This window comes from Canis lupus, chromosome 23, assembly GCF_003254725.2.
Source record: "Canis lupus dingo isolate Sandy chromosome 23, ASM325472v2, whole genome shotgun sequence".
NCBI classification, from domain to species: Eukaryota; Metazoa; Chordata; class Mammalia; order Carnivora; family Canidae; genus Canis; species Canis lupus.
In genome coordinates, this window is record NC_064265.1 from 12,043,035 (window position 1) to 12,067,336 (window position 24,302).

Below are 24,302 nucleotides of genomic sequence, written 5' to 3' on the forward strand. Positions count from 1 at the left end.
GTGAATTCCCTCTGCCTTGAGTGCAGCTCCCTTCTGCAGGTAGCTGGAAGTGTGCACACTCTGCCTCCAGTAAGTCCTCTCTGGTTGCTTAGAGCAAACACAGCAAGTACTCAGCATCAACTCTCCCCAGCCTTAGAATCTGCGGTCAGAAATTGTGGGCAATTTCCATGAGCTGAATTTTGTTCCCCAACTGTTAATGGATTGCAGCACCATCTTACATTCATTCTCACTTATATTTATTCATTCCCTCCTTCCTTGGAACAGCCCCAACTATCCATTCAACAGATATTTACTGGGCACTTACTGCCAGAATTTCTGCTATCACCAACCTTGAATGAGATAGACACGGTGGTCCCTGTCCTCTTGGATTTTATGGTCTAAGGAAGAGGAAAATATATTAAATCCCTGCCCATAAAGACTCCTAACTCTGGGAAATGAACTAGGAGTGGTGGAAGGGGAGGAGGGCGGGGGGGGGGGGGGGCGGTCAATGGGTGACGGGCACTGAGGGGGACACTTGACGGGATGAGCACTGGGTGTTATTCTGTATGTTGGTAAATTGAACACCAATAAAAAATCAATTTATTAAAAACAACAACAACAACAACAAAATAAATCCCTGCCCAAAGAAGTATATAATCACAACCGTGTTAAGCGGGAGCGGGAAGTGGGGTGGGGAGTCAGGAAGGCCACACTGATTAGGTGGTCAGTAGGTGGAGGCCTGGAAGAAGACAGAGCCAGGTCAACGCGCGCTGTGTATATCGGGGGCGCTTGACCTGGAGGTCGGGGAGCGTGTGGGATGTGCTACTCAAGGCATGTGGCGGCGGTTCCAAGGAATGGGGTGCACGTGCACTCTGAGGCCTGTGTGCCTGGAGGGCTCAGAGGAGGAGGAAGTTTTCAGCACAGCTCAGCCTCTTGCAGGCTCAGCGCGAACTCGAGCTTTGACCCATCCGCTGCAGAGAACTCCGGCCACGCCAGCTGGGCCAGTCCACCTGGAGCCACAGAGGGGCGGCCCGATGCAGGGGCAGTCCTTACTGGCTCTTGGGGCGGGGCTAGCTTGCTCCAGGGAAGTCGGCCTGTGCGGCTGCCCAGCCAACCCTCCCGAGGGGCCGGGGGCCAGCGACCCCGAGCGAGCCCCGGGAGACCCGGAGCACGCCGCAGCTCCGCAGTAGCGGGGCGCAGAGCCGCGCAGCGGGGCTGAGGTTTGAAAGGACCAACGAGACGCTCGGACGGCCTCCGGGCGTGCTAGAGCGTGCGCGGGCTCCAGGGTTGGAAGGGCGGTGACGCACTTCCGCCCCCGCGGCCTCCGCGAAGGCGTCTCGGGGCAGGTGCTGCGGGCGGTCCTCGGTGCCGAGGCGCCCTCTGTCCGCCGGTCGGCTGGGCTTCGCGCCGAGGTGCAGTGTGTCAGTGGGTCTGTGAGGGCTGGGGCTGGGGCTGGGGCTGGGGCTGGGGCTGGGGCTGGGGCTGGGGAGGGCTGCCTCCTTCACTGCCACTCCGCTGCTGCCAGTGAGCGCTGAGCCCAGTAGCCACCACGCCCCGTGTTCCTGAAAGTTCGCACCTCCTAGGCCTAGCAGGAGCACTGTTTCGGCTGTCCTTAAACAGTTTTTGTGCCCCTTCCTTGCAGGCTTCATGTGCACAGTCCATAGTGGGCAACGCTGGTGGGCCTTGCTTTGGGTCCTCTAGACGGCCCAGGCAGGTGTCTGGTCCCGTCTGGTGTCTTCTCATTATATATATGGCTCAGAATTTTGAGCAGCTGCCCATCGTTTGGAGGGTTCCGTTTAGCTGCTGTGGTTTCTATATCGAGGCTCTCCTTTGGGGTTCTGTAGTCTAGGTGTACCGGCCATCCCCTGCATCTTGTTTGCGCATTGTCCTAATGCTGGATGCCATTGACGGCTGCCTTAGGTGCCTGCCACCTCCTGTCCACTGCCTCACCCCCCACAAGTCAACAAGAGGATTGTCAAAATGGAGATGCAGGGGAGAAATTGCTTCTTTCTGCCTTTAGAGCAAATAATTTTCTCATCTAATTTAGGGCTGGACTTATCTATGGCTTCTTTTCCTTCCTAGTTTTTCAAGGTTCTATCTCCATGGCAACCGGGTTCTTGACAGCCTAGCCCCAGGTTAATTCTTTTACTCCTAGTCTACATCACATATACCAGGTGACACTGAAGTCAGTATTGAAGTTAAAGGGCAAACCTGAATTCTTGTTTCAACTTTGTCACCAATTCGTGACATGACCCAGGACATTTCAGTTTACCTCTCTGGGCCTTAATAATCTGCTGTATTATTCCTGCTGTTCAGGAAGCTAAACTTGTACTTGCCAGCAATGAGATGCCATTATAAAGGTACGTGGGCTGTGCATTTGAGGACGTACAGTGGGCGAGGATGGAGGGATAGGATGGAATTGGATTGATTGACCTTGAGCACCTATCCTGTTCATGGCTCTGTGCTGGTCATCCTCATTGTCACTATAATCATCACTATTCTTATTATGAGAATTTACCATAAGCCAAGTCTTATGCTAAATGCTTTGTATGTATTATTAAGCAATCTAATCCTCGTATCAATCTGTGGAGGATCCCCAAGACCACTCTCACATTCAAAGATTCCCTAGAAGAACTAATGAGATGCAGTTTATGGTTGTACTCATGGCTAAGATTTATTACAATGGTGTACTAAGGATATATAGCCAGATCATAAGGGAAAAAGACACACATGGAGTATGAAAGACTCTGCATGCAAGTTTCCTAACACTTCCTCTTCAAAGAAGAAATCACAAGAGGAATTAGAAAACACTCTGCAATGGATGAAAATTAAAGTCAACATATCAAAACTTATGGTATATAGTGAAAGCAGTGTTCAGACGAAAATTATAGCTGTAAATGCTTTCATTAAAAAAGAATCTCGGGACGCCTGGGTGGCTCAGCAGTTTAGTGCCTGCCTTTGGCCCAGGGCGTGATCCTGGAGTCCCGGGATCAAGTCCCACATTGGGCTCCCTGCAGGGGGCCTGCTTCTTCTGCCTGTGTCTCTGCTTCTCTATATGTGTCTCTCATGAATAAACAAATAAAATATTAAAAAAAAAAGAATCTCAAAAGCCTAGGTTTACACCTTAAGGAATTAGAAAACAAGAACAAGCCAAACCCAACACTAGCAGAAGGAAGGAAAGTGTAAAGATTAGAGCAGAGATAAATGAAATAGAGAATAGAAAAAAATCAGTGAAAGCAAAATTGGTTTTTTGAAAAATTCAACAAAATTGACAAAACTTTAGCTAGATTGACTAGGAAAAAAGGAAAGAAGATGCAAATAAAGTCAGAAATGGAAATGGAAACATAACTATTGACCTTATAGAGATACAAAGGATTATAAAAGAACACTTTGAATAATTGTATGTCAACACTGTCAATAATTGTACATCAAATTAGATAACCTAGAAATGGACAAATGCCATGAAATATAAATTACCTAAACTGATTCAAGAAGAAATAGAAAATCTCAACAGACATATAATAAGTAAAGAGATTAAATCACTAATTAAGAACCTCCCAGCAAAGAGAAGTCCTAAACCAGATGGCTTCACTGGTGAATTCTACCAAATATTTATTATTTGGTTTATTTTTTTTAGTAATCTCTATCCCCAATGTGGGGCTCAAACCCACAGCCCCAAGATCAAGAGTCAATCTACTATCAGTAGTACCATAATACCAAAGTTAGATAAGAACATCACCTGAAAGAAAATTTCAGGCCAGTATCCCTTATGAATATAGATGCAAAAATACTCAACAAAATGTTAGCAAGTCAAATCCAATAACATATTAAAAGGATAATACACCATATCCAAGTGGGGTGTATATCAGAAATATAAGGGTAACTGGACACAGAATATAATAATAGAATGAAAAAAAACCTACATGATCATCTCAATCGATGCAGAAAATGCATTTGACAAAATTGAACATCCTTTCATAATAAAGACCTTTAGAAAACTGAAATAGAGAGTTCCTTAATATGACAAAGGGTATTTATGAAAAGCCTATAGCTAATATACTCAATGGTGAAAGACTGGAGAGTTTCCCTTTAAAATCAGAAGGTCTGGGACAAGGATGCCCACTTTCACTGCTACTATTCAACAGTGTACTGGAAGTTCTAGCCAGAGCTATTAGATAAGAAAAAAATGAAAAGATCCAAATTGGAAAGGGAGAGATAACTATCTCTATTTGCAAATGACATGATCCTATATAGATAAAATCCAAAAGGTTCCACAAGAGAACTACTAGCGTTAATAAATTCAGCAGAATTGCAGGGTACAAGTTCAACATAAAAATTAGCTGTGTTTCTATACACTAGCAGTGAACAATTCAAAAAAGGAAATTAAGAACACAATCCCATTTACAATAGCATCTAAAAGAATTAAATACTGAGGGGAAAAACATCTAGCCAAGTTGGTGAAAGACTTGCAGGTTGAAAATACAATACACTGCTGAAAGAAATTAGGCTTATACAAATGGAAAGAGATTCCATATTCATGGGTAGGAAGGATTGTTAAGAGGATAACCAAAGTTATCCTCAGCTACCCAAAGTGATCTATAGATTCAACAAAATCCTTATTAACAGGCTAACAGCTTTTTTCACAGTATTGGAAAAGCTGATCCTCAAATTCATATGGAATTGCATGGAGCCCCAAAGAGGCAAAACAATCTTGAAAAAGAATAAATTGGGGAGGGGGCCACTCAAACCTACAGTAAATAAATCATGGTAGTAGCATAAGGACAGACATAGACCAAAGGAATAGAATAGAGTCCAGAAATAACGCTCACTTATATGGTCAATTGATTTTCAATAAGGTTGTCAAGACCAAGAGGGAAAGGAAGCCATTGCAAAAAGTGGCGGTGGGAAAACTGAATATCACATTCAAAAGAATTATCTTATACTACATATAAAAATTAGAGTGTATCGAAAACTTAAGATCTAAAACTATGAAACTCTTTGAAGAAAACATTCAAGAAAATCTTTATGACACTGGATTTGGCAACAATTTTGTGTATATGACATCAAAATCACAAGCAACAAAAGAAAAATAGGTAGATTGGATTTTCTTAAAATTAGCTGTACAAACGCCTAACAGGATAAACCCAAAGAAATTCAAGTCCAGACACAGTGTAAACAAACTTCAAATATCTAACGACAAGGAAAATGTTTTGAAAGCAACTAGAGAGAAACAGCGTATCACCTATAGAGAAACAACTGAAATGATCATGGATTTCTTATCAGAAACCAAGGTATTATGCTGAGTGAAATAAGTCAATTGGAGAAGGACAAACATTATATGGTCTCATTCATTTGGGGAATATAAAAAATAGTGAAAGGGAATAAAGGGGAAAGGAGTGAAAATATCAGTGAGGGTGACAAAACATGAGAGACTCCTAACTCTGGGAAACGAACAAGGGGTAGTGGAAGGGGATGTGGGCGGGGTGACGGGGTGACTGGGTGACGGGCACTGAGGGGGGCACCTGATGGTTTGAGTATTGGGTGTTATATGTTGGCAAATCGAACTTCAATAAAAAAAAAATATACAAAAAAAAAAAAGAAACCATGAAAGTCATTTGCAAGTGGCACAAAGTTTATCAAGTGATGGGAAAAAAAGGAACTACCAATTCAAGAATCCTATGCCAATAAAAATATCCTTTAGAAATGAAAGTAAAATCAGTATGTTATTAAATGAAGGAAAATTAAGGGCAATTGTCATTAGCACACCTATTCTAAAGTGATGGCTGAAGGAAGTTCTACAAACAAAAAAGAAATAGTAAAAGCAGGATTCTTGGAACATCAATACAGAAATAAGTGTATATGACAAATGTGACAGTTAAGTAGCAAAGGAAACTGGAGTGCATAAGTAGGGGAACTAGGCCTGGTGAATCCTAGCAAATAGACTGCGTTGATATCCTACCTTTATATGGAGAATGCTGCTAGGCATGGACTACAATGGACACCTTTTCAGGATATGGCACTACCATCTTCCACACAGCATATGTCAACAATACTACTTAAGAATTCTTAGATGACCTACGTTACATATTTAGCTTTCCCTAAGACGCACAATAAGATAATAGTGCGATTTTTATAGCTGAAAGTACCAACAGTGGACAGTTAGCTGGGACATTAGCTGGACCTTTTGTGACCTGTATCATTCCCCAAGAAGGAAGTGCTATTAAGAGAGAGAGTGAACTCTTAAAAACTGGAAAAGATCATTGGACAACCAAGCCTAAGCTCTTAGTGGTGTACAAATTAAGATAATTCACTTGGGCTCCAAATGTGATAATTACCTTAAAGTGTACCTCTCATTTAAGTTATAATGTCTAATTATGAGGTTCAGGAGTGGGAGAAGACCCTAACTGGCTGCAGGAAACCCAAACCGTATAATTAACCCTTATCACTCTATTTTTTCCCTTCTATACCTATCTCTGGAAAACTGGACTACTAGAATTTGCAAGTAGGAAAAAAGAGCTGAGGGCTAGGAGACTGAAACTCATCCCAGCCATGCTTGCTGGATTTGGGAAATTATAAATAATGAGTATAATGATCATGAATTATGAGGTTGAAAACTAAGGCGGTCTTGGCATGGCTCACATGTCAGAGGGTAGGAGATATTCTAAGATGTTCTAAATTATAGAAGAGAGGAGCTTCTGAACTAACCAGGGGTGAGTCTAAGCATATGGTGTGGGTTAGACATGGAGAGGACTGGATATAAGGTGAGACACTAGCTGTGGAAGGAGAGGAACAATCCGGATAGTCCTTGGTAAGGATTAGACCCTGGGAAGTCAGGGGCAGAGGGAGGGACTTCTTAGCTTTTGTCTATAGTATATCTGAGCAACAATCCAGGCTTCCCTTACCACCCTCAATTTTACAACTGGCCAATAAATAATCTCAATTTAAAAACTCTTGGAATCCTTCCAACAGCCACTGACTCCAGAAAGAAACAGTCTCTGCAAGAAACAACAGAATAAGATTAACTTCCTGGACATTGAAATTATTCCCTTTAGCCTCATCTTGTTATTGTTGGACTCCTTGTACATTTTTCATAGCCCACTGATTGTTTTAAATTCTCTAGCATGATTGATAATGGACAATTGTACTGCCCTGGATTTTTTGCTGTCCAGTTTATGTGGGTTATGTGCCATTGCCAGTACCTCTTGCCTCACTTGGACTACTGACATAATTAGCTAGATTGGCTCTGGATGAGGAGCCTGACTATGGTTCAATCTGCAGTGGGTCTGGTTATACTATTGTATGTCACTATCATGGGCACTTTTGTCTGATTTTGCCTAAGATACAAGGAATGTATTTGACCCAAGCCCCTGTCAATACAACCAATTAGAGTATCTGATGACCTATGTGGTGGCTCATATTCCTGAGAATTTTTATGTGTAAAAAGTTGGGAGGTCTAGTTATAGGGGAATGGCTCCACCATGGTGCCCTCATAGGTTTACACATATATAAGCCATGCAGTCAAAATCTTGAACTACAGCTACTCTGACTCATGGCAGATCAACCTGTGATCCTTCTATAACATGAGAGGATGAGAGGAGCTTTAGAGACCTTCAAGCTTATCTCCCACTCCCTTCCCTCTCTCTTGTGGGAGGCAGTCATTAGACCATTTCTCATTGCCTCTCAGATTCTGAAGAGGTAGGAGGGTTTCTGGGTATAACTGCAGAGTGTAACACTGTTTAACTGTAGTCTAAAATCAGCTCCTCACCAAGGATGTTACAGCGACTGAACCCCCTTTTGTTTTGATGTCCTTGTTTTTGGTGCCTGGAACAAGGATCTGGGGACTGACATATTTGACATATGTCAAATATTTGACATATTTGGATACTCTTCCTTTTGCTGTTTACTTAAGTAAAACATTGTATAAATCTAAAAGTGGCTTATTGTACTTTACTGGTCAAGTCAGTTAGGATATGGCCTTGACCTTGTCTGCTGCTATGTGTTTAACAGGAAGAACAATGGAAAGAGTAAAACTATGTGGATGAAAATAGACTCTCTCTCTCCTCTTTAGTTTTGAACCAGAACACTGATCCGAACCACAAGAGACCTTCCTTCTGGTGGAGCATGACTTAATAATCAGGTTCTGAGAGGTCCTTGTTATGAGCTCAAACTCCCATAATTATTTTGCACTGAGTCCAGTTTTCTCTATCTTGTCACTAAAAATCATGGGAGCATTTGTTGTGTGCCCATCCTTCTTAATGACCTTTCCTAGGGTAAGACTCACTGCTGCCTACTCAATGCTCACAGACTATTAACTAGTGTCCATTTATGAACTTCTCCAGTATCCTCTTAAAAACAAACAAGCAAACAAATCAGGGAGCTCATCTGAGGTCTCCTTTGTTCTGTGATTTTTCACGGGTATGATATCTGTAAGCTCTCAGTCCCTGGGTTTCTAAAAGGAATCTGGGCCTCTGGGCTGGAATTTCATTGAAGCAGACATCTTCCTACTTTGTTCACCCCAAAAGACTATATATACAAATGGAAAATGGCCAGACCATATAGAAAAATAGAACTCTGATCCACAGTCTGCAGCAACCAATCTAGGGTCCAGAAAGCCAACCCATTATCTGCAGTAACCAGTCTAGGAGGTCAAACTACTATCCGTAGCAACCAGTCCAGGAAGCCAAAATAAACCCTGTAGCAATCAGCCCCAAATAGCCAGAATTTGCTTAATATACTCCCCCAACCACTCACAGAAGATGCTTTGCTTCTAGTTAGCTCCCCCATGCCAACAATCTCCAATCAGAGCACACCTGAAGTCTCTTTCCCTGCCCCTCCTTTTTTAACTATAAAGCTTTATACTTCTGTACCTGATTTAGAGTCTATACCAAATGCAAGTGATGGTGGTTGAACGCCTTTGCTTATAGTAAGCTCTGAATGAATAGCCTTTCTTGTTCTTATTTTGGTGGTCTTCTTCTATTTCTACAATTTTGCTTAAAGGTTTAACTTCTCAACATGCTATGTGATGTTAGGTAAGCCATTTCCTCTCTCTGGGCCTTACTTTCTTCCACTGAAAAACTGGTTCACAGGGAGCCTGGTTGGCTCAGTCGGTTAAGCGTCTGCCTTGGGTTCAGGTCATGATCCTGGGGCCCTGGCATCGAGCCCCACCTCAGGCTCTCCACTCAGCGAGGAGCCTACTTCTCCTTCTCGCTTTGCCTCTTGCCCTCCCTGCTTGTGCGTGAGCTTGTTTTCTCTCTGTCAAATAAATAAAAGGGGGAAAAAAGGTTCAACCTTTATTCATTCCTTTATTCAACAAGTATTCCTTGGCACTTAAAGAAACGGCCATAAGAGGTGCTAGGTGTTGGGTGGATATTAGAAGCACCACAATGATGAAGGCCCTTAGCTGCTGTCTGGGAAGGTAGAACCCAGTAAGGGGATGGAGATCTAGGAGCAGGCATGTCAGAAGTCCGTGCTCTTCCGCATCGGCATCCATCCATCCATCCCACCAGTGCAGTGCGGCAGAGGAGGGTGGCCAGGGGGAGAGGGGGGCTGGGAAAGGATTCCCTGGGAGTCTTCTCCCCAGCGGCCCGCTCGCCCGCATCCCGCAGCGGCGCCCGAGGCAGTGGGTGTCTGTGCGGGAGCGGGACGCGCCCTTCGCTCCCGGTTTCTTTTCCCGTCCAGAAAGGAGGACCACAGAGACGTGGCGCCCTCCGCCGTCCTAGAGAAGCCGGAGTGGCCGGAGTGCAGCCGCCTGCGCCTCTCCCGCGCGGGGCCGAGGGGGGCCGGCGTGGGGCTGGCGGGGCCCCTGGGGCAGACCCCCCGGCCCGGAGCGCCCCTGGCCGACCCGGGCGGCCCCCGGGCGGGCCTGGCGCGCACTCGCCTCCCGGGGGGCGGCCCGGGCCACGGCGGCCGCGGCCCTGGCGAGCGGGGCCCCCTGCGGCCCTGCGCTCGAGCTGCAGCCGGGACAGCCCGCGCCGGCCCGGGCGCGCCCGGTGAGTGCGGGGCCGGCGCCGCCGAGCTGGCTCGGCTCTGCCCCGGGCTCTAGGCCCGCAGGAGGGGCGGCGGGGGCCGGGCGGCGGCCGGGGAGCCGGGGTGCAGCCCCGAGTGCAGGGGCCGGAGGAGCGGGCAGGCAGCAGAATGAGTTCGACACCCCCCAGACCTGCGCCGGCAGGGGAAGCGCACGTGCAGCTGCGCAGGCAGGAGCCAAGCGCGGGCGCAGAGGTGTTCACAGAGCCCTGTGCGCCGCGACGAACGTCCAGCTTTTCCAGGTCACTGGTTTTTGCAGAGCTGGTTATGTCCGAGGTGGGTCTTGAGATGAATCAGACTTTGCCGGCGCAGGGGGGAGGCGCTGGATCTCCAGGCAGGGGGAGCTGCAGGTGCAAGGACACCCATTGGGGCAAGGCAAGGGTTTGGGTTCTAACAGGATGGTGACAGGATAGGGGATGAGGGTGGTGGTACAAGAGATGATTCTTGGCAGGTAAGCTGGGTCTCTGAATAGTGAATGGAATCGTCTGCGGTGCAGAGGATTTGGACGTTTTGAGGTGCAAGTCAAGCCAAAGTCTTTGAGCCCCTGGGGTGCTGGGTAAGTCGCTGTGGGGACATTGTAGGGCAAGGACTGATTAGTGGCTGGGAAGTAGAAGTCTTGTTGGCTCTACATTAGCACTGTTTGTGTTTCTTAAGGAAAAAGGAAAGAGAAAGGGCAGAAGCTTGGGCTCCCAGAGGTACAGGAAAAGCGGACATTAAGACTGGGAAGCTGGGAAGAAAGAGTAGGGTGGGGCATCTCAGAGAGTGTGTGGGAGTGGCAGAGTGCAGGGAGTAAAGTCAGAGTTTGGATCTGCCCTTTGGAGTCCGGCCTCCAGGGCAGCCTGAGTGTACTGAGGTGCCCTTAGCTTCCCCTGTGGCTGGTGACAGTGAGGAGGAGGGAGAGAAGGGAAAGAATCTCACACAGGGACAGCAGGGGCGGCAAGAGTGAGGACCGAAGGCAGCGTGGCACAGTAAAGAAGAGCCAGAGGAGGCAGACAGCCCTGGATTCTGTCTCCGTTCTGTAACTTTGGGAGCAGTAAATCTCTGAACCTCAATTTCTTCTTCTATAAAATGAATCTAATGCCCTCCTCAGAGGCTGTGAGGCATACACCAAGTAATATATGTCAAGTGCTTGTCCTGGACTCGATAGATGATAGTTGAACTTGTTATCAAGGGTTGGTGACCTCAGACAGAGGGCCCACTGCGGGGAAAGGATGGCTCCTGGAGCAAGGATAGTTGTTTTGGGCATAAGGATAAAGAGGGAAAACTTGTAGAGACTCATGAAAAAGATGAGAGGATGTTGGGAAGTTAAGATGAAGAGCCATGAGAAATCGATGGCTGATCCTCTATATCTTTGGAAGTGCGGGGTACAAATCTGCTGAGGGTTCTCTTAGACATTCAGAATCCAGAAACTCAACTGGCACGCCCTCCAGTACCTCTTAGTGCCTGGTCTGCCCCTTACTCCAGGCCTGGGTCTGGGATTGTCCTAGGGCATTTAAACACATGTTGTTTCAGGAGTCAGTGACCTTCGAGGATGTGGCCATCTACTTCTCTGAGAACGAATGGACCGGCCTGGCCCCTGCTCAGAGGGTCCTGTACAGGGACGTGATGCTGGAGAATTATGGGGCTGTGGCTGCCCTGGGTAAGGGTCTTTCCTTTTGGACTCTGCTTCTGCCCTTCAGAGTTTCCTGGTTCCTTCTTCCTCAGAAGCTCAGGAGTCTTTGATAACCCTCATCTGAGTGGGAACCTCAGGCCCTTGGATTCAAATGACCCAGCCTCAGTGGTTGCTGGGAAGTGGGAAGTCCAGGTATAAATAAATTCAGGCCTTGAAACAGACTTTATTGCCTCAGGGTGAGAGCTGCCTAACTCCTGACCCCTGTGCCATGGGTAGAGAAGGAAGAGAGCAGATTCTTGGTGCCTCACCAAGCTCTCAGTTTCCCACTTTCTCCCTATGGGAGACCCAGCCCAATACCGAGCCTCCTCATGCAGCTGTCTAAACTTGAGAGCTCCAAGGGAGGAAGAGAATAAGAAAGCTCAATCTCAATGAGTGGAATCATCTATTCGCTCACTGAAATTGTCATTGAGCACCTCTTACTCCTATTCCTGACCTTTGTAAGTCTCCTGGCCCCACTCCCCTGGGTCTCCTGTTCCTTCACCTGGACTTCCTTTTCTTGCTCTCCCTAGTTCATTCCCTTCTTTCCACCCCACCCCTAAAGACAAAGCCTGGGAAGAGCTCTGGGATCGCTCTATGTCACCCCACTCACTTGCCTGTCCCATTTCCTTCCCCTTAAGCAGCATTTCCATTTCCCAAACCGGCTCTGATTTCCCAGCTGGAGCGAGGGGAAGCACCCTGGTGCAAGGCTCCTCAGGGAGCTCTGGATGGAGAGGGCCCGAGGGGCATCTCCTCAGGTGAGTGAGGACACATGCCGGTAATCTGGCCAGTTCCCTTGTCTTGGTCTTTAAAATGTAATAGGTATATGTTCTCTTAACCTAGTGCTGTAGACATCAGTGGGATTCCTTTTTTTTTTTTTTTTTTTTCCTGTGTTCCCATGATTTTCCATCTTCTTGAGTCTGTTATTCACTCTGGCTCTTCTTCATTCACCTATTTTGTCTCTTCCCCATTTCTACTGTTCTTATCTGTACTCCCTGACTTTTCTGTTTACACACTTAGGTGGCCTTTCTGCATTCCCAGCCTGCTTATAGTCCTCCAGATTCTGACTGCCCTTTGGGGTATCTCAGCCATCTTTATCATTAGTAATCAAGAAGTCTCAATAACCCTGAATCATATAGTTCCAGTTCAGGGATTTCTGGCATTCCTTTGCCCAATACAAGGCTTTCCTGTTCCTAATTTCCTAGGGGCAACTATGTCCCCTGTGGCCCCCCTGACCCCATTCTATCTTCTTCCTACAGGAACTCTCCTGTAGGCACAGTGGAACTTGAGCTGTGCCTCCAACTTCCCCATTCTCACAGTTCCTTGCTGTGTCTGGCAGTCTTTTCATATTAGGATATTCTCGATTACAAGTAACAACCCAGTTCAAACTAGCTGAAACAAAAAAAGAATTTACTGTTTCCTGGAAGTTGAAAGTTCAGAGGTAGAGTTGCAGGTACAGTTTGATCAGAGTTTCAGTCTTTGCTTTTTTCTATTTCTTTGTATGTTGGCTTTGTCTACAGTCTGGCTCCTCCTGTGGTGGTAAGATGATTAGTAGTTGTAACCAAGGCTCTGCTTCTTTATACCTTGGGAGAAAAATATGGGATGCCTTCCTCAGGCCTTTGTAATGTACCGTCTTAAGTCTGATGCCAACTCTAAACCAATGACTATGGCCAGGGAAATTGTGTGCACTGATTGTCTTGGCTTGGACTGCCAACTTCTGACACTGTCTCTCATGGAGTAAGTGGGATAGTTTAACCTGCTTGGCTTAGACTAGTGAGGGCTGCATTAGGAACTGGAGTTGAAATCACTCCCCTCCAAAGGGCATGGCTACTCCATAATGGTCGGGTGGTGGGGTGGGGTTGGTGGTCGTGGTAGATGGATATAGGGAGACAACTACAACGTCCTCTGCATTCTCTCAGGATCTCAGTGCTTATTCTCCCACCAACCAAGGGAACTTCCCATCTTTGCTCTAGGCAGAAAGCCAACAGCTAAATTATTCCTTGAGTAAAATCCTAATGGCCTGACCTGCAGCAAACTTTCTTTTCAAAGTCCATTTTGTCTTAAGAGAATATCAGGGGACACAGTCCTTGACTTCAGCAGTATAAAAGGTTGTCTTTTGGAGGGTGAGGAATTGGTACATTTCTCAGGAGGCTTTGGATGGGAGTTACAAGGAGGCCAGACTTAACTAAGCCTGAAGAAGAGTTTATCAGAGTGGATTTTGCAATTAGAGGTCTGTCATTAGAATAAGAAGTGACTTCTGGAAGTGGCTGAGTGAGGCTGTGAGTCCATTTCTAATGGATGCCATAGACCCACCATTGAGCCTCTGTAGAAAGAGAAGGCAATAGCTAAGGTGGATAGACAGGAAGGAAGCTGAGAGACTGTGGTTCCCCAACATAGCCTCAGGAACAACTCTGTGCAGTTCCATCCCATCCTGACTCTCTTCCATATGAACTGGCTTTTGCCTCCTAGATGAAGTGAAGAAGAGACCTTAGTCTCCCCTGTTTCTTCTTGATATTTAAAATGAATGAAACATTTTCACATTTTGAGGAACTGATGGAATTGCAACTTCCCTGTACATCTGTTTTCTGTCCTCTATATTGTTATCCTCCTCAAATGTCAGGTCGCCTATGTACCAATCTGTCCACCCACCTTCATTCTCTCTTACCGCTTCCATCTCTGCTCCTTTCCTAACGGGCCCCACTCCTCCGACTGAGCCACCTTTATTTATATCTTGATCCTGGCAGGATATCCATTTCTAAAGCCTGCTGGGATCTCGCATTTTAAGCAGGTGGAAGAACCATTGAACCTGAAACTTCAAGGAGAGGGTCCAAGCCTAACCTGTACTGGTAAGTGAGGGAAATGAACACTTTCTTCTCAGGCACATGTTTTCCTCTTTCTGTTGTAAAATATTAAGATTCCATTTTAGCATTTATGTTCTAAATAAACGACTCTCTAAAAATCCCCAAGTCAACCATTTAATGTAGAGGAAAGTTAAACCCCAAGCTTCCAGCTTTCATTTGAACATCACTGATTAATTAAATTCAAATGGGTCTTGGGTCTTAGGCTGTAACTGAACAGATGACCTACTGGCTGCTATGGCCAACCAATATTTTAAAAGTAAGTGCTGCATTTTATTCATTCTGTTAGTTTTTAGGAATCAGAAAGCAAGGACTATATGGCCCCTATCTTGCAAGGGCTCACAGTCTAATAGGACATTATACATAAATGTATAATTACAGCAAAGTGTGATGCTATGACAGAGATGTGAATAAAGCACTGTGGGAACAAAGAGCAGGCAGTCTTTGCCCAACTGTATCTGAAGTAGTTTGGGGAAGCACTTTTCATGGCGGACCTGGTGACTGGATTGAATGAGAAGACATTTCCATTTAGCATTGACAAGTATGAGGAAGATTCTCCTTGTTGCTTTCCACTGCGTGTGATAAGTTTAGGTTCCCCAGGTTTGCCTCAAAGGATTCGTTATTTCTGAACAGGTCCTTTGCCCTGAATCCTGGCCTGTTCTTCTCATGTTATAACCAGGACTACCTAGAAGAAGTTCTGACTTGTGTCCCTGAGGTTCAATTCAACTGTTTTGGGAGAGCTCCCCTTATGCTTGGCCTGGTGCTTGGGAATCATAGCCCTCAGGGACTCTGTCGAGTTTTTGCCTTTCTGTGGTATACCTTTTGGTTGCTTTCTGTGTGCTAGCCCTGTTGTGCCATTTCCCGCTAGGACAGGGCCACTGAGACACGAGGGGTGACACTTGGAGTGAAATGGACACACTAGTACCACTTGGTGACCTTACTCGCTCTATCATGGGTGATGATGACATTTGCAGCTTTGATTTGTTCTTTCAGAGGGTGTGTTGAAGAGTGAGAAAGAAGATTTTATTCTGAAGGAGGGAAGTTTTGAGGAGGCAAAGGATCACATGGTGCTATCAAGTGGACCCCGGTGGTGTGGCTCCCAGGAATTCTGGTTTGGAAAAACCTGTGAGGAGGAAAAAAGCAGGTTAGGGAGGTGGTCTGACTACTCCAATGGGAGAAGTTTGGAGAACACCGCAAATGATATTATAGAAGTGATTGTCAAAGATGAGATGGTCTCTGGCGAAGATAGTTCAGAGAATACTGGTGTTAATATCCCCCTTGGTATACATCAGAAAATTTTCAGTGAGCAGGTATTCTATATATGTGAAGAATGCGGCAAGTGTTTTGATAAAAATGAAGACTTTGACCAACATCAGAGAATTCATAATGGAGAGAAGGTCTATGGATGTAAGGAATGTGGGAAGACTTTCAGTTTTAGATCACATTGCATTGCACATCAGAGAATTCACACAGGGGTGAAACCATACGTGTGTCAAGAATGTGCTAAAGCCTTCGTTTGGAAGTCAAACCTGATTCGGCACCAGAGAATACATACTGGAGAGAAACCCTTTGAATGTAAGGAATGTGGGAAGGGCTTTAGTCAGAACACAAGCCTTACACAGCACCAGCGAATCCACACTGGAGAAAAACCATATACATGTAAGGAATGTGGGAAAAGCTTTACTCGGAACCCAGCCCTACTTCGACATCAGAGAATCCACACTGGGGAGAAGCCTTATGAATGCAAGGACTGTGGGAAAGGCTTTATGTGGAACTCCGATCTTGCTCAGCACCAGAGGGTCCACACAGGGGAGAAGCCTCATGAATGTACTGACTGTGGGAAAAGCTTCATCTGTAAGGCACACCTTATCCGACATCAGAGAATCCATACTGGGGAAAGGCCGTATAAATGTAATGACTGTGGGAAGGCCTTCAGTCAGAATTCTGTTTTGATTAAGCACCAGCGGCGCCATGCTAGAGAGAAACCTTGTAATTGTCAGATATCTCACCTTCTTGAACATTAGAGAATGCATAACGGTGATATTTGTTTATAATTCTTATGCTATAGGAACCCCAGAGACAAAACAAGGTGATCGTCCACTTTGTTATAACTTTAATAGCCAGTATTATCTTGTCCTCTCTGAACAGGTACCCTGTACTCTAGTAAGACTGGTCTCCCTGTTCAACCATGTTCATGCTAGGCAACTTTTAGTTGAGTATCTACCCTGTCAGGTACTATGCTAACCACACATACAGTCTTTAGTTTTTCTTATTCCTATTAAGGTAGGTACTTATACTCATTTTACAAATGAGAGATCTGAGGTTGAAAGAAGTTATAAAACTAATTCAAGGTCACTCAGCTAACATGTTATAGAATTGAGATTCAAGTAGGTCTATCTGACTCTGGAGTCTGCTGTTCTCTATTTGTGCACATTTCTACTTCTTCTCAAATTTATTTGCTCAACTTTCCCTAGGCTAAAAATTTCCTTCCTCATCTAAGACCCAGCTCCTTCAAATGAACAGACCTTCCTCTTCTACTTGTAATCAGTACTGTCCAAATTGGTATTTAACTATGTGCTGTCTTATATTTTTCTAATGTCTATGTGTGTTAGTCCAGCTAAATGGTTCTTGAAGATCAATACTGTATTTTAAGTTTTTCAAATTTGGAAACTTATTTATTTCTGAGTAGGTATAATGTGCTTATGGTAAAAAAAAAAAAAGTTGAAATAGTTTAAAAAGGTGTTCAGTGAAAAGTGTATCTCCTTGTCACTCTTGTCTCCTAATCTACCTCCTCAGAGACAGCCACTATTACTGGTTGTGTCTTCCTGGATATATTCTTTCTATGTGTAAGTACTTATTAATACTGCTTTCATAAGTCTACCTTATTGAAAGCCATATTTGATGTAGATATCAATGCGGTTACATTGCCAACCCCAGAATTTCTCTTCCTCAGAAGTCATGGTCCACCTTGAGGTCACCAAGGTAACTTAAGAAAGTAGCAGAGGGTAGTCTGGAGGTGCAGTCTTGGGAGACCTGATTTCCCCTTGTGTTATAAGATGGTACTCTGGGACTGGGAAAATGTAAACCAAGTGGGAGATTTTTTTTGTTTTCTTGGGTTTGTTTTCCCATAAAATTTTGTATAGCTACAATACCTCTCATTCCACTATCCCAAATCCCTTTCCAGTCTCTTCTCATCATGATAGCCCACATTCCAGAGTAAGCTGTATTATTAGAGAATGGTGCTGACCATCTTCAAGGGTTAGAGAAACAGAGGCCCTATTCAGAGAAGAATGCTGGCCAAAACAGATGAAACATACATTCTAGACTTCACCTTGAAAGCTATTTTTCAGCTTCCAGTTTGCCTCTCTGCTAATTAGGCATTCTACTTTAGAAGCTCCCAGCCAGATAATATAATTGCTGACTAAGGAGCAAGGAAGAGAAGCCAGAGGCTGGCTTGGATTAAACCACATACATATCTCTAGGGCCCCTGATTGCTGAAGCCTAAAGCCAGGTAATAAGGAGAACTTGGCTTAGCATACTCCAGTTAGGGTAACCTCTCGTAAAACCTCTCTATTTTGTACTAAATAGAACCAAGAAATGGAAATGAGTGATGTGAAGGGTATTTGGGGGAAGTTTATTAAGCAAATATCACTGAGCACCTGCTTGTATGCAAAGCACTATGCGAGGTGCTGAATAAACAATAGTCAGAACTGCTTCCTGCCTTTCTAGAATATTAATCTAGTGAGAGAGATTATGAAGGAATGAATGGTACAGAGAGGGAATGATGGAGAGGGAGCATATTTATATAAATAGGGAAGGTCTATCCTAAGAGGTAACATTAAAGCTAAATCTCAGAATGAGAAGAAGGCACATGTATCAATAATAGGGGAAGAACAGCAGCAGAGGGAACAGCTCTGCAGACTGATGTGTGAAGGGTTTGGCATGTTTAAGAAACCAAAAGGTTTTGGGTATAACAATGATCAAGGGTACTGAAAGGCACAAGTTAGGTTTGTAGACATAGGTGGACCAGATCATTTAATTCCATCCTAAATGAAAGCTATTAAAGGGTATTCAGTGGAGGAATGACATGATTGATTCACATTTCACAATGATTGCTGCCTGCTAAGTAGACAATGGTTTGTAAAGGGAGGAAAGTGAAAGGAGAGATGACATTCGAGACTGCTAGCAGTCCAGGTTGGAGATGATAATGGCTTGGAGTGGGTGGTAGTAGTAGAGATGGAGAGGAAATGTATTTAAGATATAGTTTAGAAATCAAATCATTGACCTGCTAACAGTGGATATAGGAGTAACAGGAATTAGGGACAGCTTTTAGTTTGTGGTCTGAGCAGCTGAATTAGAGAGCAGACCAGTTACTGGAATGGATAACACTGGAATGGAAATAGGTTTGGGGAAGGAGAAATCTAGAACTCTGTTTTGAATTAACATTTGAGGTATGTGTGAGATATACAAGTAGACATTTCAAGTGATGGTTGTATATATGGGCTAGAGCTCTGGGTTAGTTATAGCTAGAGCTTTGCACCTGGGAGTCATCAAATGAACAGAAGGTATTTAAAGCCATGGAAGAAATGAATGAAATCACCTGGAGCTGCACTATCCAATACAGTCCACTGGTCATTTGTAGGTATTTAAATTAAATTTAAAATTTAGGTTCTTCTACTGACCAGATTTTAAGTGCACAATAACTATATGTGGCAGTTGGCTACCGTATTGGATATTGTAGACATAGAACATTTTCATCATTTCAGGAAGTTCTTTCAGACAGTACTGGCTCCAGAGGGTATAGCAAAACACGAGGACCCAAGATAGAGTCCTATGAAACACCAATTTAGTATTTAGAGAGTTGGACAGGAGGAAGGCCAGGAAGAGATACGAAGTGCAGTCAATATTACGAGTGGACACATGACACAGGCACAGTTGAAATAGGGTTGAATGAACTAAGCTACAGGAGGTGATCATTAAAATCCTAAATATTAATAAGTCCCCAGGATGCAGATGATATGTATGTTAGGTGATGTCACTATCTTAAAATGGGAGAGAGATAATGAACAGGAAGAAGAATATAGGAATGGAACTATGAAACAGTTTGGACTTACAGAGGAGCATCATGGAAGTTGACCAACCCTAGGAACTCTCTCCCTCAAAGATGAAAATGTTTGTAGGTGAAGAATGACAAGACAAATTTTAGGAGTATCACAATGAAAGAATTATCAAAACATAGCAGAATATACATATTTCAGAGAGATTAAGAAATAGCATGTAGAAATGGATGGCCCCTACCAAGAGAATTCCTAACTGTCTTCCTTACCAGAGGCCTAGAGACAGGTACTTGAAAGCCCATATCAAAGACCATAGTCTGTGATGAAGGAATTGTAAAATGGAAGACCTTCCAATTTGTAATGACGCTTTCCACACATCTCAAAGTCAGAAGAGGAATGAAATTAATACTTCCTAAATTTTGGAGAAATATAAAAGAAAAATTAGAAACTTAATTTCTAATTTACAATTAGCAATATAAATAAATTGCAATTAGCAATATATTAAAATCAAAGTTGATTGTGGTAAAATTTTGTCTTCAAAATTTTCAGAAGTAGGATTGGAAAGTGAGGAAATATAAAAATAGTGTATAGAGTTATTCATATTGTGAAAATCAGCTGACCTGCCCAGAATCTCTTGGGGGAATGAATAATGAAATCCCTCAGAGGTACCTACAGAGTTGTCTTAGAAGCAATTCAGTTGCAAAACAGTGTCTGCAATTCTGAGCATGTCTTTGTCATGGCCAAGTCAGGGTTCTGTATTACTCATCTCTTATTTGATTCCCAGCATCCATTCTTCTCTCTGCAGACAAAACCCATATATTCTTAGGGAAAGTATCGTTTCTCAGCCACCTGACTTGGCTTCAGTCCCAACTCCATAAGCCCATGTCCATCACCTTGTCCTATTTGGTCACAGAGCCAATGAGCTATGAGGAGATATTTACTGGGTCTTCTGAAAGAGAGAGGCTTTTCTTTGACAACAGCCAAAGGAGGCATTCTCCGTCCTCCATATGATATCTAGGAAGATATGAGACCTGGAACTAAGGTAACACTTTTTTTCTGTTAAAAGGGAAGGTGAGGGGGAGTCTAGAGCTTCCTGGTGTTAGCCTGTGGGGCCTGAGGATGAAGCCAATACCAAAGAAGATAGTGGCAATGCAGACAAAAACTGGGTCCCTGGTGACATTGAGCCATTAGCCCAAGCCTTACCTGAAATAGACTTACCTCTGGACTTTTCAGTTATGTGAGCCAATACATATCCTTTATTAAACTAGTTAGATTTGGGTTTTCTGTCATCTGTAACTTAGTCATATTGATACAGGCTTGTATTTGAAAGCCTGGCCTCTTATACAGCACCTTAATGTTACATTTTCTCCTGTTTAGTAGTCACATGAGCTATATTTGTATCTCATCTCAGTTGCTTGGAGTTTGAGTGGCTAAATAGCCACCTCTCATGCCTTAAACTTAATTTCATGAATACCACCAGACTTATTTGTCATGTCTTAGCATACCTTCCAAATGTGGATATAATACTCTCGGTTCCAGATTCTCTAGTAGATAACTTCCTATCTCTGATGTATTTTCTAGACCCACCCCCTGCCACCCGACCTATGTGAATTTGAGGTTTGCCATGTCACCTATATTTTAAGGTTGATTCTTGTGAAATAACAAAGTATTTTTCATATTCACTAAGGCTTTGTTTTAGTGAACAGTGTTCCAGTACTATTAAGAGGTACAGAGTCCCCTAGAGCATGTTCTCTGAAGGTGAAAGTCATTTTTCTGCTGAGTAATTGAGAAATGAGCAAAAAGATATTTCCTTTCCCTAGCAAAAAGAGAAAACAAAAAGAACTGGCTTTGAACCCCGCCCCCCAAGAATAGAACTATATTTCTGGTGTAAGTCATACAGGTGTTGGAGATAAGCCACTGTATTTTTCGGTCTCCACCCCCGATTACAGCCTGGACTAGTATGCTTAGTATGAAAGAAGCATGAGACCCATTCTGATCTCTAGTATATTGGACCCACTAAAGCTGATAAAAAGTTATTCACTTATTTTCAAGTATAACAAATACTTGAACAAATACAAATAACAAAATCTTATTTGTTGATAATATAAAGAGAAATGAGAAAGAATTGGTGTGAGAAAAGAAGCCAAAATGTAAATTTGTCTGACAATCAACTGTTGTCCCAGGTGGTGTCCTGTACTATAGATTATTCTTCCCTTCAGATGTGTTTCCTGCCCACCAAAAGCACCCTATGGAGAGACTGACATAGGCTTTTGACTCTGCCCCATTCTCTTTGAGAACATAGTAATTCTGAATGCATGGAATCTAACCACCAGGCCCCAAGGTTATTTTATTTTCCTGGGAGACTCAAAGGATACTCATGCCAAAGGGGCTAAGTTCCTCTGATGTATCTGTCCTAGAGGTGGCAAATCAGATTCCCTGATGTTCCTTTGAAAAATGCAAACCTTTATGAAGAGGAAACTAGAGAAGGGAGGTAGAGTAGAATATGCTGGAAACTGGTAGCAAAAAACATAAAAGATTTAAAAACCCCAGGATGTATACAGTGTAAATATTCTGAAAAGGTAACAGATACACCTGAGGAAAGCCACTCATGATGACATTAATAAAGAAACTGAAAATCAGCTGAAAGCGTACATAAGACATAGGGACAATCTATTCATTCCTTTCAGCTTCCTTGGCTTTATTTCATATAATTACCATCTCAGAGTTTTGTGATAGCTATTGTCTTTTCAATCCTCTAAGATCAAGAAAATGTTCTCAAAATGAAAACCTATTATATCACTCTCTTTCTATAAGTCCTTTAATTATTTTTCTGTTGCTTAAAAAGCAAAGCCCAAGTTCCTTTGGTGAATAATCAAAATTGTATTACTGGTTTGTTTTAATTGATGGTTTTACTGTATCCCCCATCAATCTCCAACTTAGATCTCAACTACAGCCATAATTTTTAACCATGTTTTGCTTTTTCAAGGAATGAGGAATATATCTGTGTAGGTCAGAGGTTCTCAGCTGGAGGTGATTGTGCTCCCCTTCGCCTAGACAATTTGGCAATTAGAGAAATTTTTTGTTGTCACAGTTGAGGATTGGGCTGCTCCTGGCATCTGCCGGTAGAAGCAGGCATGCTACTAAATATACTGTAATGCACAAGGCATTCCGCCACAACAAAGATTATCTGACACCAAATGCCAATAGTGCTGCCTTTAGGAAAATCTTGTACAGGCCAACCTCATCTGGAGGTTTGTTAATAATTTCTTTGATCCTTTAAAAACCTGTTCAACATAAAGAGAATACCAGAATAGAAACACAGATTTATTAAGAGGAAGACTTTTTGCCTACAGTGGGTGATCAAGTCAGTTGCAAAATTAGCTGTGCTCTGCCAGCCTGCAAAGCCAATTTTCTCCCCTAGGTCAAAGAGTGCAGGAGCTAGAAATGAGTATATTCAAAAGATGCCAGGAACACCCTCTGCTCGACAGAGGTAAGACTGCTCTTGTTCTAAGCACAGGCAACTGAAATAGGATGGAAAGGTATAGACTCTGCCTCTCCTCAAGTTCTTCGTGTTTCTCTGGAGCCAATGTTTAAAATATAATTGCTTTAGTGGAGATCTAGGAGTATGGAACAAAATCCTAGTTCTGTGGCTTAAAGACTAAAACTACAAGGTTAGGAGGCCCAATTCAGGATCTTAAGAATATCTCTGGTAGAACTGAATAACTGATAGATGCCCTTTCCTTCCCTGCAACTGATAATGTAGTGGACTTGATTGGTTTCTGCTCTGGCCTCCATCCTCCCCTTTCTTCTTTTTTAATAAAGGCACTCACATTTCACAGCCATATAGGATAGTTTAACTATACTACTGGCTAACAGGATGGAATCTGACGGGCTTAAATCATTTGGAATAATGCCATTTCCTTTGCTACATTTAATGGTTGTGACTTGGGTTGATCCAAACAGAGTGGAGCTCAGGACTTTTGAAAATAGCTTCAGAGGGAGATGCCCTCTCTTGGATTTAAATTGAGAAGCATATAGCCATGGCCACGACCACCCTATATAGTGTCTGTGCAAACTGCAAAGAAAGTATTCCTGTGGACAGTTGAAGTATTTTTTTCATTTATAGTTTGTGTTTTTGTGTGTATCATTTAAGAAATCTTTGCCATACCCAAGGTAATTAACATTTTCTCCTGTTTTCTTTCACATGTTTTATAGTTTTAACTCTTACATTTAACTCTATAATACATTTCAAGGCAATTTTTTGTATGGGAATGGGCTAAGATTATTTTTTGGATATAACTATTCAATTTTTCTAGAACCATTTGTTGGACAGATTATTTTTCCCATTGAACTACACGGTCACAATCCTATATATGAATCTATCACCAGACTCACTGATTTGTCTATCTTGATGCCAATACAATATCATCTTCATTACTATTATCTTTATAACTGTTGAAATCCGGCAGTGTAAGTCTTCCAATTTTCCCCCTAAGGTTATTTTGTTTTTTTTATCATTCCTTTGCATTTCCATATACCTGTTAGAAGAAATTTGACAATTTCAACATAAACATCCGCAGGGATTTTGGTTGAATCTGTAAATCAAATAGGCAGTATTTTGGATTTTGATCCATGAACACGGTATATCTATGTATTTTAATTTTGTAGTTTTTCTGTACAGGTGTGGTACATCTTTTGCCAAATTCATCTCTAAATATATATTTAGAAGCCATTGTA

At 43.3% G+C, this 24,302-nt stretch overlaps 1 protein-coding gene across 5 annotated transcripts; it reads left to right on the forward strand.

The window, feature by feature from the left end:
• Positions 1-1,373: 1,373 nt before the first annotated feature.
• Positions 1,374-23,879, forward strand: ZNF662 (zinc finger protein 662). 5 transcript variants are annotated; one of them, XM_025461120.3, is made up of 6 exons: positions 10,151-10,278; positions 10,454-10,558; positions 11,515-11,641; positions 12,292-12,408; positions 14,395-14,496; positions 15,502-23,879. In XM_025461120.3, the coding sequence occupies exons 3-6, from the start codon at positions 11,608-11,610 to the stop codon at positions 16,530-16,532; spliced, it is 1,284 nt and encodes a 427-aa protein (XP_025316905.1). In that variant the 5' UTR covers positions 10,151-10,278; positions 10,454-10,558; positions 11,515-11,607; the 3' UTR covers positions 16,533-23,879. The 5 variants fall into 5 exon arrangements, with proteins under 5 accessions (XP_035560638.1, XP_035560637.1, XP_025316907.1 ...); XM_035704745.2 differs by lacking the exons at positions 10,151-10,278; positions 10,454-10,558 and adding an exon at positions 1,374-1,391; XM_035704744.2 differs by lacking the exons at positions 10,151-10,278; positions 10,454-10,558 and adding an exon at positions 1,548-2,339.
• The last annotated feature ends 423 nt before the right edge of the window (positions 23,880-24,302 follow it).

Coding starts and splice junctions, on each gene's coding strand:
- ZNF662 (XM_025461116.3), top strand. CDS start 10,114: ATGAGTTCGACACCCCCCAGACCTGCGCCGGCAGGGGAAGCGCACGTG. Junction 10,279..11,514: donor CAGAGCTGGTTATGTCCGAG/GTGGGTCTTGAG, acceptor ATGTTGTTTCAG/GAGTCAGTGACCTTCGAGGA. Junction 14,497..15,501: donor TCCAAGCCTAACCTGTACTG/GTAAGTGAGGGA, acceptor TTGTTCTTTCAG/AGGGTGTGTTGAAGAGTGAG.